This window comes from Pseudorca crassidens, chromosome 1, assembly GCF_039906515.1.
Source record: "Pseudorca crassidens isolate mPseCra1 chromosome 1, mPseCra1.hap1, whole genome shotgun sequence".
NCBI classification, from domain to species: domain Eukaryota; kingdom Metazoa; phylum Chordata; class Mammalia; order Artiodactyla; family Delphinidae; genus Pseudorca; species Pseudorca crassidens.
In genome coordinates, this window is record NC_090296.1 from 174,926,817 (window position 1) to 174,943,161 (window position 16,345).

General features: G+C 39.6%; 1 protein-coding gene across 3 annotated transcripts in view; it reads right to left on the bottom strand.

Moving 5' to 3' along the window:
• KIN (Kin17 DNA and RNA binding protein) overlaps positions 1 to 16,345 on the bottom strand; it is a 57,504-nt gene that overhangs the window by 31,605 nt on the left and 9,554 nt on the right. For all 3 annotated transcript variants that reach the window (XM_067700849.1, XM_067700840.1, XM_067700830.1), the window contains exons 6-9: positions 15,927 to 15,975; positions 14,908 to 14,965; positions 2,406 to 2,535; positions 192 to 242 (exon numbers count right to left, since the gene is read on the bottom strand). In XM_067700849.1, the coding sequence (XP_067556950.1) occupies positions 192 to 242; positions 2,406 to 2,535; positions 14,908 to 14,965; positions 15,927 to 15,975 (288 nt within the window). The remainder of the gene's footprint in view (positions 1 to 191; positions 243 to 2,405; positions 2,536 to 14,907; positions 14,966 to 15,926; positions 15,976 to 16,345) is intronic.

A 16,345-nucleotide genomic window follows, 5' to 3' on the forward strand; every position in this document is an offset into this window, starting at 1 on the left:
ACATGAAGTAACCCTCTAATAACAATATAACAAATACTTACAGAGTAGATGCAAAGACAAGTCATTAAAGTTATAAATCTATCTACAGAATTTACAGATATTTAAGAAATTTAGTCATTTATACCAAATGCTATTTAAATCATTTGCTTAAAAGCACATTTAGAAGTAAGAAGCCCCAGCGGGATACGTACAGGCTGGAGCCAGTAATCTGTTCGGGCAGCTCTTTTCTTCTCCTCTTCAATCTGGAGGACGCATGAGACATTCATAAAATTACCTCTTTAAAATCCTCAATTTATTTCAAATAACATTCCTTTTAGCAAAAGAACACCATAAAACACACTTCACAGAAGATCGATATAATTTGCAATCTCTGATAAACACAAACCTTTTTTTGCAATTAGTTTTTGATTGAAAAAAAAAGCAACCTGGATTTAGGAAAATAAGTGATAGGCAAATCAACTGACCAAGAAGATAAACGTAAACAACCTCTATTGAGTCAATACTGCAACGCCACCTGCCAGCATTACTCTGCCCTATCCCTGCTTCCTCCCCTGGACTGTCATGCGCTGGAAAACAGGCGATGTTTTCAGGGGGCAAAAACATAACTCTTACAGACCAATTCAGCACAGCATAGTTGGGTATACAGATTGATGGCAAAGAGGAGCTTCCCTGTTTGATAAGGATAATAAAGCCTGTGAATGGAGGGGAAGAAAAACACAACCAGGAGAGAAGTAAATGAAAAGGTGACCAAAAGGAAAACGTGCTGACCAGCTGACCTGGCTGTATCTCACAACTTTTTCTTTCTCAACTGCTCAGTTAACCCTAAGTACCTACTTTCTAAGGGACTGAACAATGTCGCTCTTTGGTTGATTCAAAACCTCATCTTAATTCCTCCAACTTTCCAATATGAACAAAAAATATTCTAAACTTGGCATGGTTATATTCTAAGCAGGTAGATCTGGCTTTCCATTTTACTTTGAATTAGATTCAAAATGGCTTATAAGACCTCTGTGGTGTTGCCCCTGTTTCTCTCTCCAACCTCAAATGCCACCACTCTTGTGCTTACCATGCTCTAGCCACCTGGATCTTCCCTTTGGATGCTGAGCTAGAGATCTCCCCTGCCCTAGTGGGGGAACAAGCTATCTCCCCACTCCCTGCCCTCAGACCTCCTCAGCACATAGCATTTTGTAATTACTTATCCACTGGTTCACTTGGTCATGGAATGCCTCCTTCACTAGGGTGAAAGTTCTATGACATGCAGGGACTGTGTTTTTCTCCCTACTCTACACATGCAGGACCTCACATGATGCCCAGCACGTAACAGCAACTCAGTATCTGCTGAATGATCGAATGACTACATCTCACAGCGTACACACGTTATATTATACTTTAAGCTTTTCTAACTGTCCTGCATTGTGTGAGGACTCAGTAACAGGGAAGACCAAACAGTTACTCCCATCCCTTGACAAATGAAGAAAAGGAATGAGGAGACCAGAGGAAATGATGTTACAGGGAAAAACGTTAGCTTCTTGTACCCATTTATTCTTTCTCTTCGCCTTTTCTACTTATTTCATAAATTTATTGATAAGGGAAGGTGATGTGTTGGAAGGGAGAAAGGAATACTTAGGAATATATTAAGAACCTTCTGCAGAACGGCTCTAGAACCTCAGGTAAATTTAGAGCAAAAGTATAGCCCTAGATCTAGGTAATCATAGGTTTTCACTGATTCATCATATAAACTTGGCCATCAGGTTAAATCACATTAAAAATATGTCAGAGGGCTTCCCTGGTGGCGCAGTGGTTGAGAGTCCGCCTGCCGATGCAGGGGACACGGGTTCGTGCCCCGGTCTGGGAAGATCCCACATGCCGCGGAGCGGCTGGGCCCGTGAGCCATGGCCACTGAGCCTGCGCATCCGGAGGCTGTGCTCCGCAGTGGGAGAGGCCACAACAGTGAGAGGCCCGCGTACCGCGAAAAAAAAAAAAAATAATGTCAGAGCTTTCTCTCCCGGGTAGGAGGTGGTAAGTGGAAGTCAGAGGCAACAGGAGAGCCCAGGTTGGTGGGGGCATCCATGGAGGATGCCAATTTCACGAAGCCACCAAAGGTGAGCAGAGCTTTCATTTCTGGCTTCAATTACCACTGAGGTTCTCCTAAACTAACTCTATTGACCATAATTTCATGGAGTGTTTTGAAGACAGCACTTGAGGCAAGAAAATAAACCTATCTAAGGAGGTTCCAGCCTCATTCAGATGGAACTACACCTACGCTCTTTTTTCCTAACCTGGTATGAGCACATTTTTCTCACTTTATGTTAATCTCATAATTGGTGAAACTATTTAACTTTCCTTGGTTGGAATCACATCCTTCCCCTAACAGCTAGAGTTGACAAGCACTTCATAAAGCGTACCTCCATGATTTCATCGAGTGCAGATTTCTTCTTCTTCTTTTCTTTTGACTGAGCTGAGCTCTGGGAAGATTCCTTCCGTTTCACCGATGCTGCGTTCCCTACTGTCTTCAGAGCACTTGGTCCCAAAGAACTGATGGGAAGAGGAACCGTGCTGTTAACAAAACTGTGCAGAGACGCAGGCTTTATATAATGTGCAGAAGGAACAACACAGAAGAAATCTGTTATATGGTTAGCTTCCAACAGATTAGTCAAAACTACAAAGGGCGTGTCTATCACTTACAGGACCAGGAGCACCATGAGAAAATGGAACCCTTCCTGTCCCCCCACCTTCAGCTAGTGCCACTCTATCAGTGTGGCTGAGTGACGGGTGACAGCATTGGCTTCAGGGTTGGGGCCACCAGGGTTTGATCCTACTTCTGCTGGGACCTTGAGCAATTAACTTTTCTAAGCCTCATTTCCTCACATATAAACGGGGGTAGTAATGTGACCCAACTCTAGCTCGACCGGCAGGATTAAGTGAGATGTTTGTAAAACAGCTGGTAGAAGTCCAGCACATTGTTATCAGTTCTATTTCTTTAAAGCAAAGATCTCAACATCCAATTAAAATTTTTTTTATCGTTCCCAATTGCCTAACGTCGTCAGTGTACATTCTACATTTCTGAGTGTCATCATAAAATTGTCACCACAGGCCCCAGAATGCCATCCCTGATTTATTACGTATACTGGTCATTCTGAACAATCTGCTATTGACTGAGCCATGCCCTGTGCTTCAAGCTTTTGCAAATCTGCACATGCCGCTTTTATACCTAAAATAGTCTCTCCATTTATCTCCGTTTGTTGAACTTCTTTAAGATCCATTCTTCATGAGGCTTCTTGGAATTTGTTGTTTTTGAACCGCCATAGCACTTTGGGGCAGGCATCCCACTCCATCTGGTATGTAATCATTTGTATATATGACTCCTCTCTCACAGTAGGGGAGAGAATATATATATCCACATATATATATATATATATATTTTTCCCCCCTGTGAAGTAGCAGTAACTATCTTGTGACTCAGATAAAATAGATGCTCCATTAATATTTGCTGACTCACTGAATATTATCAGTCTAATTATTTAATTTGTCATACTTGTAAAATACAAAGAACACATATTTGCACAAAGCTACCATGGAAACAAGAAAAAAAGTGTGATTGATAGAAAATACAGTAGAGTTAATATTTTCCACTCTTTGGACCTTTTCCTTTAGGCATTTAAAGGCAGCATTAGCTCTATTGGCAGCCGGACGACTGTAAGGACTCCCAGTGGAGCCTGCAGTCAACTGAAATTCCTGCTTCTTATATGGGGAGGCTGCAGGTCAGGACTCCCACACCCTGTCTTCATGGAAGCCATTCTCTCTTTATCTAACTGGAAGGCTTTAAATTTACCCTTGCGATATTTCACTTACTAGGTTTTGTCCCATAATTCAATCCTCTGTCATATTTTTAAGTTCTAAGGTTTGTGACAACTGTAAATAATATACATTGGTTGTGAACAGATTAAGTCCAAATAAAGATAAACTCTTCAACGCGCTACTCAAAATAAATATGCTTTAGAGTTAAATGTACTTTGAGCTAGGAATCCACCGAATTTAGCAATAATTCCAGATCATAAACAACCACAATATGTCTATATAATAGGCACTAATAATCCCAGCAGAAGGATTACGTGGCTATTTTCGGGTCTAGTAATTACTTCTTCCTTACATGTTCATAAACCACCTATTTCCTACTATAATCACTAGGAAAAGCTAGCTACTATTGTGTTCTGAAGATTTTTCTCCACTTTTAGAAAAAACATTTGCTTATTTTTCTGCTTTCTGTGTCTTCTCACATTCTCCATGATTCCTCAAATTTTATCAACAGTGAGTCGTCAAACACATCTATAAATTACTCAATATTTTGGTATTTGTTTCAGCTTGGAAATTTAACCCAATTTAAAAATGGACAATAGACAATTCTCCAAAGATCTATAAATGGCCAGAAAGCACATGAAAAGATGCTTAACATCGCTAATCATTCGGAAACTGCAAATCAAAACCACAATGAAATACTACCCACACTCATTAGAATTGCTATTATAAAAAATTACAGAAAATAACAAGCACTGGCAAGGATGTGGAGAAACTGGAACCCTTGTGTAATTGCTGGTGGGAATGTAAAATACTGCAGCTGCTGTGGAAAACCTTTTAAAAGTTAAACACAGAATTACCATACAATCCAGCAATTCCACTTCCAGGTAAATACCCAAAGGAATTGAAAGCAGGGACTTGAACAGGTATCTGTACACCGATGTTCGGAAGAGCATTAATCACAAGAGCCAAAAGGTAAAAACAACTCAAATGTTCACTGACAGATGAATGGATAAACAAACTGTGGTCTATATATACAGTGGGGTATTATTCAGATTAAAAAGGAACGAAATTCTGATCCATGCCACAACATGGATAAACCCCGAAGAGCTTATGCTAAGTGAAAGAAGCCAGACACAAAAGGACAAACACGGTATGATTCCACTCAAATGAGGTAGTCAAATTCATAAAGACGGAAGAGTAGAACAGAGGTAACCGGGGGCTAAGGGGACGGGTCGTGGGGAGTTATTTTTTAGTGGGCTCAGAGTTCCAGTTTTGGATGATGAAAAGATCTGGAGATGGATACCGGCGATGGTTGCACAACAACGTGAATCTACTTAATGCCACTGAATTGTATACTTAAAAATGGTTAAAATGGACCATCTTATGTTATGTATATTTCACCACACAAGAAAACTAAACTGAATAGGAAAAATAAAGTTTTCTATTTAGCAAATGTATTCAGCATTACTAAATGATTAAAATGTGAGAATCATCGGGAATAAAAAGATGAACAGAACAGCCCATCAGGATCTCATGATGTAGTGGGAGAACAGATACGGAGGGCACTGCACGGAGAGAGAGCAGTAGATGCAAGCGAGGCTGAGACCACAGAGTGCGTAGGAGACAAATGGCTTAGCAGAGCCGCGGTGCAGATGGCAGGTGGTACGCCTGTAAACGTAACTAGAGGTTATCATATAGACGATGGCTTAAATTGCTGAAAGTCTTTAACAAGAGAAAGACATGGTAAGATTTGACGTTCAGAAAGATCCTTTCTGCTTGTGATATCAAGAATCTCTTAGAGGGACTTCTCTGGTGGCAGAGTGGTTAAGAATCTGCCTGCCAACATAGGGAACACGGGTTCAATCCCTGGTCCGGGAAGATCCCATGTGCCGCGGAGCAACTGAGCCCATGCACCACAACTACTGAGCCGGCGTGCCACAACTACGGAAGCCTGCACACCTAGAGCCCGTGCTCCACAACAAGAGAAGCCACCACAATGAGAAGCCCACGCACCACAACGAAGAGTAGCCCCCGCGCACAGCAATGAAGATCCAACACAGCCAAAAATTAATTAAATTTTAGAAAAGAATCTCTTAGAGCTAAAATGAATAAATGAAAAATATAAAGAATGTTGATGAGACATGATGAAGGACAGTATTCTAAAAGATTAATAAAACGGATAATAAATTTGAATACCTCGTTGAAAAGAATATTCTAGAAAAACAAAAATTATACAAATGATAAAAATTGAGGGCTTTTCTGGTGGCACAGTAGTTGAGAGTCCACCTGCCGATGCAGGGGACACGGGTTCGTGCCTCAGTCCGGGAAGATCCCACATGTCGCGGAGCTGCTAGGCCCATGAGCCATGGCTGCTGAACCTGTGCGTCCGGAGCCTGTGCTCCGCAACGGGAGAGGCCACAACAGTGAGAGGCTCACATACCGAAAAAAAAAAAAAAGAAAATAGGCAATTTGTTTCCAGCTTTGCTTTGTATGATAATCTTACACCAGCTGCTGTACCAATAATGCCCCTCCAGCCCAAAAAAAGATTCTAGTAGAAAGGTGAGAGATTGAGACAGGGTCAAATAAGGTTAAAATCAAGGCAGGAAATGAACAGTAACAGACTGGAAATGGAACGGAAGGCTTCTAGAACAGCCCTAGGATTCTGCTTTCAGTAACTGGAGTGAGCATGTGTGCAATTAAGAGACAGGGAAGCCACACCGAAGTGGAGTTACTGAGCTGATGAGTTGTGGCCCAGGCAGTGTTATTCATGTGTATGAACACAGCTGGAATCTTCATTAGTTACCTGTCAGACCGGGCCCAGTGCCAAGTCTTCCTGGAGACACGGAGGTGTGTGGAGGCCAGGCTGTGCCTGGAGATGGAAAACCAAAGACAGTGTGTGGCTGACAGGGTCTTGGTGCCCCGGCTGGGTGTCAGGCCTGAACCTCTGAGGTAGGAGAGCCGAGTTCAGGACTTTGGTCCACCAGAGACCTCCTGGCCTCATGTAATCTCTATAGGCGAGAGCTCTCCCAGAGATCTCCGTCTCAACGCTAAGACCCAGCTCAACTCAACGACCCGCAAGCTCCAGTGCTGGACACCCCATGCCAAACAACTAGAAACACAGGAACACAACCCCACCCATTATCAGAGAGGCTGCCTAAAATCATAATAAGTTCACAGACACCTCAAAACACACCACCGGATACAGTCCTGCCCACCAAAAGACAAGATCCAGCCTCATCCACCAGTACACAGGAACCAGTCGCCTCCACCAGGAAGCCTACACGAGCCACTGAGCCAACCTTCCCCACTGCGGGCAGACACCAAAAACAACGGGAACTACTAATCTGCAGCCTGTGAAAAGGAGACCCAAACACAGTAAGGTGAGCAAAAAGAGAAGACACAGAAATATGCAGCAGATGAAGGAGCAAGGTAAAAACCACCAGATGAAACAAATGAAGAGGAAATAGGCAGTCTACCTGAATAAGAATTCAGACTACTCATAGTAAAGATGATCCAAAATCTTTGAAATAGAATGGAGAAAATACAAGAAATGTTTAACAAGGAACTAGAAGAACTAAAGAGCAAACAGACAATGATGAACAACCCAATAAAGGAAATTAAAAATTCTTTACAAGGAATCAATAGCAGAATAACTGAGGCAGAAAAAGGGATAACTGACCAGGAAGATAAAATAGTGGAAATAACTACTGCAGAGCAGAATAAAGAAAAAAGAATGAAACGAATTGAGGACAGTCTCAGAGACCTCTGGGACAATATTAAACACACCAACATTTGAATTATAGGGGTCCCAGAAGAAGAAGAGAAAAAGAAAGGGACTGAGAAAATATATGAAGAGATTATAGTTGAAAACTTCCCTAATATGGGAAAGGAAATAATCAAGTCCAGGAAGTGCAGAGTCTCACACAGGATAAGTCCAAGGAGAAACACGCCAAGACACATATTAATCAAACTATCAAAAATTAAATACAAAGAAAAAATATTAAAAGCAGCAAGGGAAAAGCAACAAATAACATACAAGGGAATCCCCATAAGGTCAACAGCTGATTTTTCAGCAGAAACTCTGCAGGCCAGAAGGGAGTGGCAGGACATATTTGAAGTGATGAGAGAGAATAACCTACAACCAAGATTACTCTACCCAGCAAGGATCTCATTTACATTTGACAGAGAAATTAAAACCTCTACAGACAAGCAAAAGCTAAGAGAATTCAGCACCACCAAACCAGCTTTAAAACAAGTGTTAAAGGAACTTCTTTAGGCAGGAAACACAAGAGAAGGAAAATACCTACAAAAAAACCCCCAAAACAATTAAGAAAATGGTAATAGGAACATACATACTGATAACTACCTTAAATGTAAATGGATTAAATGCTCCAACCAAAAGACATAGGCTGGCTGAATGGATACAAAAACAACACCAATATATATGCTGTCTACAAGAGGCCCACTTCAGACCTAGGGACACATACAGACTGAAAGTGAGGGGAGAGAAAAAGATATTCCATGCAAATGGAAATCAAAAGAAAGCTGGAGTAGCAATTCTCATATCAGAAAAAACAGACTTTAAAATAAAGACTATTACAAGAGGCAAAGAAGAACATTACATAATGATCAAGGGATCAACCAAAGAAGAAGATATAACAATGGTAAATATTTATGCACCCAACATAGGAGCACCTCAATACATAAGGCAAATTCTAACAGCCATAAAAGGGGAAATCAACAGTAGCACAATAATAGTAGGGGACTATAACACCCCACCTTCACCAATGGACAGATCATCCAAAATGAAAATAAATAAGGAAACACAAGCTTTAAATGACACATTAAACAAGATGGACTTAACTAATATTTATAGGACATTTTATCCAAAAACAAAAGAATACACTTTTTTCTCAAGTGCTCATGGAACATTCTCCAGGATAGATCATATCTTGGGTCACAAATCAAGCCTTGGTAAACTTAAGAAAATTGAAATCGTATCAAGTATCTTTTCAAACCACAATACTATGAGACTAGATATCAATAACAGGAAAAAAACCTGTAAAAAATACAAACACATGGAGGCTAAACAATACACTACTAAATAACCAAGAGATCACTGAAGAAATCAAAGAGGAAATCAAAAAATACCTAGAAACAAATGACAATGAAAACACAACATCCCAAAACTATGGGATGCAGCAAAAGCAGTTCTAAGAGGGAAGTTTACAGCAACACAATCCTATCTCGAGAAACAAGAAAAACCTCAAATAAACAACCTAACCTTACACCTAAAGCAATTAGAGAAAGAAAAACAAAAAACCCCCAAGGTTAGCAGAAGGAAAGAAATCATAAAGATCGGATCAGAAATAAATGAAAAAGATATGATGGAAACAATCACAAAGATCAATAAAACTAAAAGCTGGTTCTTTGAGAAGATAAAAAAAATTGATAAACCATCAGCCAGACTCTTCAAGGAAAGAAGGGAGAAGACTAAAATCAACAGAATTAGAAATGAAAAAGGAGAAGTAACAACTGACACTGCAGAAATGCAAAGGATCATGAGAGCTTACTGCAAGCAACTCTATGCCAATAAAATGGACAACCTGGAAGAAATGAACAAATTCTTAGAAAAGCACAACCTTCTGAGACTGAACCAGGAATAAATAGAAAATATAAACAGACCAATCACAAGCACTTAAATTGAAATTGTGATTAAAAATCTTCCAAAAGACAAAAGCCCAGGACCACATGGCTTCACAGGCAAATTCTATCAAAGATTTAGAGAAGAGCTAACACTTATCCTTCTCAGACTCTTCCAAAATATAGCAGAGGGAGGAACACTGCCAAACTCATTCTATGAGGCCACCATCACCCTGATACCAAAATCAAAGATGTCACAAAAAAAGAAAACTACAGGCCAATATCACTGATGAATACAGATGCAAAAATCCTCAACAAAATACTAGGAAACAGAAACCAACAGCACATTAAAAGGATCATACAGCATGATCAAGTGGCGTTTATCCCAGGAATGCAAGGATTCTTCAATATACACAAATGAATCAATGTGATACACCATATTAATAAACTGAAGGAGAAAAACCATATGATCATCTCAATAGATGCAGAAAAAGGTTTTGACAAAATTCAACACCCATTTATGATCAAAACTCTCCAGAAAGTAGGCATAGAGGGAACTTACCTCAACATAATAAAGGCCATATATGACAAACCCATAGCCAACATCATTCTCAATGGTGAAAAACTGAAACCATTTCCTCTAAGATCAGGAACAAGACAAAGTTGCCCACTCTCACTGCTACTATTCAACTTAGTTTTGGAAGTTTTAGCCACAGCAATCAGAGAAGAAAAAGAAATAAAAGGAATCCAAATCAGAAAAGAAGAAGTAAAACTGTCACTGTTTGCAGATGACATAATACTATACACAGAGAATCCTAAAGATGCTACCAGAAAACTACTAGAGCTAATCAATGAATTTGGTAAAGGAGCAGGATACAAAATTAACGCACAGCAATCCCTTGCATTCCTATACACTAATGATGAAAAATCTGAAAGAGAAATTACAGAAACACTCCCATTTACCATTGCAACAAAAAGAATAAAATACCTAGGAATAAACCTACCTAAGGAGGCAAAAGACCTGTATGCAGAAAACTATAAGACACTGGTGAAAGAAATTAAAGATGATACAAACAGATGGAGAGATATACCATGTTCTTGGATTGGAAGAATCAACATTGGGAAAATGACTATACTACCCAAAACAATCTACAGATTCAATGCAATCCCTATCAAACTACCAATGCCATTTTCCCAGAACTAGAACAAAAAATTTCACAATTTGTATGGAAACACAAAAGACCCCGAATAGCCAGAGAAATCTTGGGAAAGAAAAATGGAGCTGGAGGAATCAGGCTCCCTGACTTCAGACTATACTACAAAGCTACAGTAATCAAGGCAGTATGGTACTGGCACAGAAACAGAAGTATAGATCAATGGAACAGGATAGAAAGCCCAGAGATAAACCCACACACATATGGTCACCTTACCTTTGATAAAGGAGGCAGGAATATACAATAAAAAAAAAGACAGTCTCTTTAATAAGTGGTGCTGGGAAAACTGGACAGCTACATGTAAAAGAATGAAATTAGAACACTCCCTAACACCATACACAAAAATAAACTCAAAATGGACTAAAGACCTAAATGTAAGGCCAGACACTATAAAACTCTTAGAGGAAAACATACACAGAACACTCTACATAAATCATAAATCACATAAATCACAGCAAGATCCTTTTTGACCCACCTCCTAGAGAAATGGAAATAAAAACAAAAATAAACAAATGGGACCTAATGAAACTTAAAAGCTTTTGCACAGCAAGATGAAAAGACAACTCTCAGAATGGGAGAAAATATTTGCAAGTGCAGCAACTGACAAAGGATTAATCTCCAAAATATACAAGCAGCTCATGCAGCTCAATATCAAAAAAAAAAACCAACCCAATCCAAAAATGGGCAGAAGATCTAAATAGACATTTCTCCAAAGAAGATATACAGATTGCCAACAAACACATGAAAGGATGTTCAACATCATTAATCATTAGAGAAATGCAAATCAAAACTACAGTGAGATATCACCTCACACCGGTCAGAATGGCTATCATCAAAAAATCTATAAACAATAAATGCTGGAGAGGATGTGGAGAAAAGGGAACTCTCTTGCACTGTTGGTGGGAATGTAATTGATACAGCCACTATGGAGAACAGTATGTAGGTTCCTTAAAAAACTAAAAGTAGAACTACCATATGACCCAGCAATCCCACTACTGGGCATATACCCTGAGAAAACCATAATTCAAAAAGAGTCATGTACCACAATGTTCATTGCAGCACTATTTACAATAGCCAGGATGTGGAAGCATGCTAAGTGTCCATCGACAGATGAATGGATAAAGAAGATGTGGCACATATATACCATGGAATATTACTCAGCCATAAAAAGAAACGAAACTGAGTTATTTGTAGTGAGGTGGATGGACCTAGAGTCTGTCCTACAGAGTGAAGTAGGTCAGAAAGAGAAAAAGAAACACCGTATGCTAACACATATATATGTCATCTAAAAAAAAATGGTTCTGAAAAACCTAGGGGCAGGACAGGAATAAAGACAGAGACGTAGAGAATGGACTTGAGGACACAGGGAGGGGCAAGGATAAGCTGGGACAAAGTGAGAGAGTGGCATGGACATATACATACTGCCAAATGTAAAATACATAGCTAGTGGGAAGCAGCCACATAGCACAGGGAGATCAGCTCGGTGCTTTGTGACCACCTAGAGGGGTGGGATAGGGAAGGTGGGAGGGAGGTGCAAGAGGGAGGGGATATGGGGATATATGTATACATACAGCTGATTCACTTCGTTATACGGCAGAAACCAACACAACATTGTAAAGCAATTATATTCAATAAAGATGTTAAAAAAAAAAAAAAAGAGACAGGGAAGCCCAAAGGAAAAACAGAAGTGAGAACTGAGTAACCTTTGTTCCAGCAATGGGGAAGCAGGGCTTATCTTTGTGCCTCACACAGCCTAAATTATCCATTTTTGATATCTAGATAACTTAGTTAATTCTGGGTTTTAAATATATAAGAGATATAAATCAACAGGAAAATAAATCCCAACCTCTAAAAAAATATACCATAATTTCAGAAAAAGAAAACTTAGATAGTCTCTCCATTGTATTATCTGCAACACTATTTTCACATTATTATAGACAGTTGAGACTGAAGTCACAGAACTTGGTCAAATAGAACTAATGTTTTTACTAAATCACAGTTTGGCATAGGGATGTAATAGGTTGAATAGCAGACCCCCAAAGCTATCAGGTCCTCATCCTTGGAATCTACAAATGTCACCTTATTTGGAAAAAGGGTCTTTACAAATGGGATTAAATTAAAGATTTTAAAATGAGATTATTCTGGATTATCTGGGTGGGCTTTAACTGCAACCACATGCATCCTTTAAGAGGGAAGCAGGGACTTCCCTGGTGGTGCAGTGGTTAAGAATCCGCCTGCCAATGCAGGGGACATGGGTTCGATCCCTGGTCCAGGAAGATCCCACACGCTGTGGAGCAAATAAGCCCGTGAGCCACAACTACTGAGCCTGTGCTCTAGAGCCCGCGAGCCACAACTACTGAACCCCACGCGCCTAAAGCCCAAGCTTCGCAACAAGAGAAGCCACTGCAATGAGAAGACCGCGCACTGCAACGAAGAGTAGCCCCCGCTCGATACAACTAGAGAAAGCCCACGCGCAGCAACGAAGACCCAACACAACCAACCAACCAAATAAATAAATAAATAAATAAAAATAAAATTAAAAAATAAATTCTTAAAAAAAGAGGGAAGCAGAGGGGGATGACACACAGAGGGGAAGGTGATGTGAAGATAGAGCAGAGATAAATCTGAAGGGATGCAACCCAAAGCCCAGGAATGCCTGCAGCCACCAGAAGCCGGAAGAGGTGAGTAACAGATTCTCCCCAGAGACTCTGGGGGGAGCACAGGCCTGCAGACACCTTGATTTTGGCTCAAGGATACTGATTTCAGAACTCTGGCCTCCAGAGACAGAATCAATTTCTGCTGTTTCAAGCCAACTAGTTTGTGGTAACTTGTTACAGCAGCCATAGAAAACTAACATAAGGGCGATCAATTTGGGGCCCAGCGGGACCAATCTCAGCATTCATCTACACTTAGGAATAACAAATAATAAAGGAAAACAGAAACACATAAGGGTCCAAAACTATATGGCATGTGTTAAGATATACTGCAGTCTGTCTTTCTGGTCATATCACAGCAATATTTTGAAAAGAAATTTTCTTTTCAAATGTACCATATATAGAACCCAATTAACCAATTTCTTCATGATATCTAATATAGATGTTACTACTGAAACACTTTGATCAAAGTTAAGACAGTTGGCAAGTCATCCTGAAGCAGTTAGGCACTGCTGACTCAGACTGCCCATCTCCTTCAATTCTCCTAGACACTTATTTAGTCGTGCAAATAACCACTAGCCTGTAAACCAAAAAGAAAAAAAACTCCCACCAACAAAAAACTGAGTTAGGTTAAATAAGCACCATGTGGAATATTAAGTAAAACAGCAAATCACCCAGCTTAAAACTAAATTCCAGTAGATACTGAATATACAGTGCCCTTCTGAATATCCAGTCTGATTTATCTTTTCACCTCCATAACCAAACTGAATGCACTGCACATCATAAGTACTGCACAGATATTCGGTGAAAGAATATATGAGAACTGCAAGAGAAGAGAACATGAAAAGTAGATATAAATACCTGACTACGTGCCATACCAGGGCTTGAAAAATTGCAGTTGAGGGCCAGATCCAGTCTGCTGCCTGTTTTTATAAATAAGATTTTATTGGAACACAGCCAAGCTCATTCACTTATGTATCATCTATGGCTGCATCCTCGCTCTGAGAGCAGAGTTAAGTGATGACAAAGACACATGGCCAACAAAGTCTAAAATATTTACTATGTGGCTCTTTATAGAAAAGGCTGGTCAAGTCTTGCTCAGTACCACACCATCTAGAAGGGAAGGCAATTATTACTGAGTGTCTACTAATGCACTTATATTCTACTAGGTGCTAAGGAGATAGTTGAATAAGTTAGTCTCTGTTCTCAAAAGATCATAATAGAGCAGGTAAAACAAGAAGTGTGTACTCCAGTTAACAAACTTGATAGTGGGCTATGACAGAAAACTGAATAGTATTGCCATGGCACAGAAAGAACCTTTAAGTGGAGAAGCTTTCAGGGAGAAGCTAATGTTTACCATGTGAAGCATTTAATGAAAATGAGCTTTTCCTTAAAAGATATAATCAGCTCATCATAGGCAAATAAGAAAAAAACCAGTTCCTAAGAAAATAAAACAAAACAATCACTAAACAAAAAGGAAAAAGAGATGAAAATAAAAACCAGAAAAAAATAATTCACAGTTCTGCACCTTTTAAAATGTAGTAATCAACATTTCATCAAAATTTTCAGGTTCTAAGATACCTGTTCACATAGCTCACCTTGATTTGGAAGATGCTCCTCCTGAACTACACGCTCCTTTATTCAAATTAAATGTAACTGGAAGAAAAGAATTGGTATTCCATATATATTTCAGGAAAATTATAATAAAACATCAGATATAATAAAACAAAATTATAATGAAAATTATAATAAATATCACAATGCAGCTATGTAGAAATTCATGGACATTTTGAATACATGAGAGCTGGAATGCTCCTACCCAGAGATCATAAACTCCTGTAAAATATACTGGACTGATGCTTACAGAGCTGGGAAAGACCATCACATGATGTAGCAGACAGCCTTGGCCACTTCCCCACTCCACTGTCCCTCTCCCCTTGGTAAAGGGAATCCAATTTTGTTTGGGTGTCCATACCACTCACGTATGGCTTGGAGGACGCTACGGTCTGAAGGTTTCTGTCCCCTCCCAAATCCAAATGCTGAAAACCTAATGCCCAAGGTGATGGGACTAGGGGGTGGGACCTATGGGAGGTGATTAGTAAGGTTCTTTGGTCTAAACCAATGAAAATAATTCCACTCCCTTTCCAAGTGACTATTTTTGAGGTGGACATGTGATACAGTCTGGTCAATGACATTCAAAAGGAAGTCTGCTGGTGGGAAGAAGGTCTTCTAGGAAAAGTTTCCTTGCTCACAGGGGACTCCAAAGGACAGAGATGCTCTCTGTCTTCTTCTGGACAATACTGGGTCTGCATATGATGGCTGGACTGCCGGCAGCCACCTTGTGTCCAGCTACTGATAGTGTGGCATCCGGAACCATCCTACCTCTGGGACTCTTGGTATGGCAAGGTATTTCCTTATTGTTTAGGCTCATTTTACTCAGTCTGGTTACTTGTTGCTGTAGGCATTCCATCCAATTCATTGTTATCACCTTTTCATTTTACTGAGGAGAATAATCCAGACAGATAACACCTCTTGCTCCCAAACATGTTGCTAGTTTTTGGCAGAGCCAATACAAAAGCATCCATATTAAAAAAGGAAGAAAGAAAAGTAAAACTACCTTTTTCTTCATCATTTTCTCTGCTTAATTCCGTAAAAACAGGGACTTCCTTTAAAAAAAAAAAAAGTTTGAAGGTTTGGTTCACAACTGCATTTACCATCAATATTCAATAGTCCTTAATTATGACTTGCTACCTAAAATGGTTAAGATACTAATTAAGAAATTATATGTATTGCAAATATTCTCCAATAAAGAATTATTCTACGGGGGGAAAAAAGTAGCTTTTCTGTACCGAACTGCAGAAGTTTACCTACATTTTTATTTCTATTACAATTTAAGCAGGAAACAGCAACATAAAGCAATAAACTCTAGGAATCTTAGCTAGAGGATTACTTTAAACAGCAAAACCTTTCTCTTTTGTAGTACGCTTTTGTGTAATGATTAAGGGTCTAAGACTGACTCGAAGAAGACTATGTATA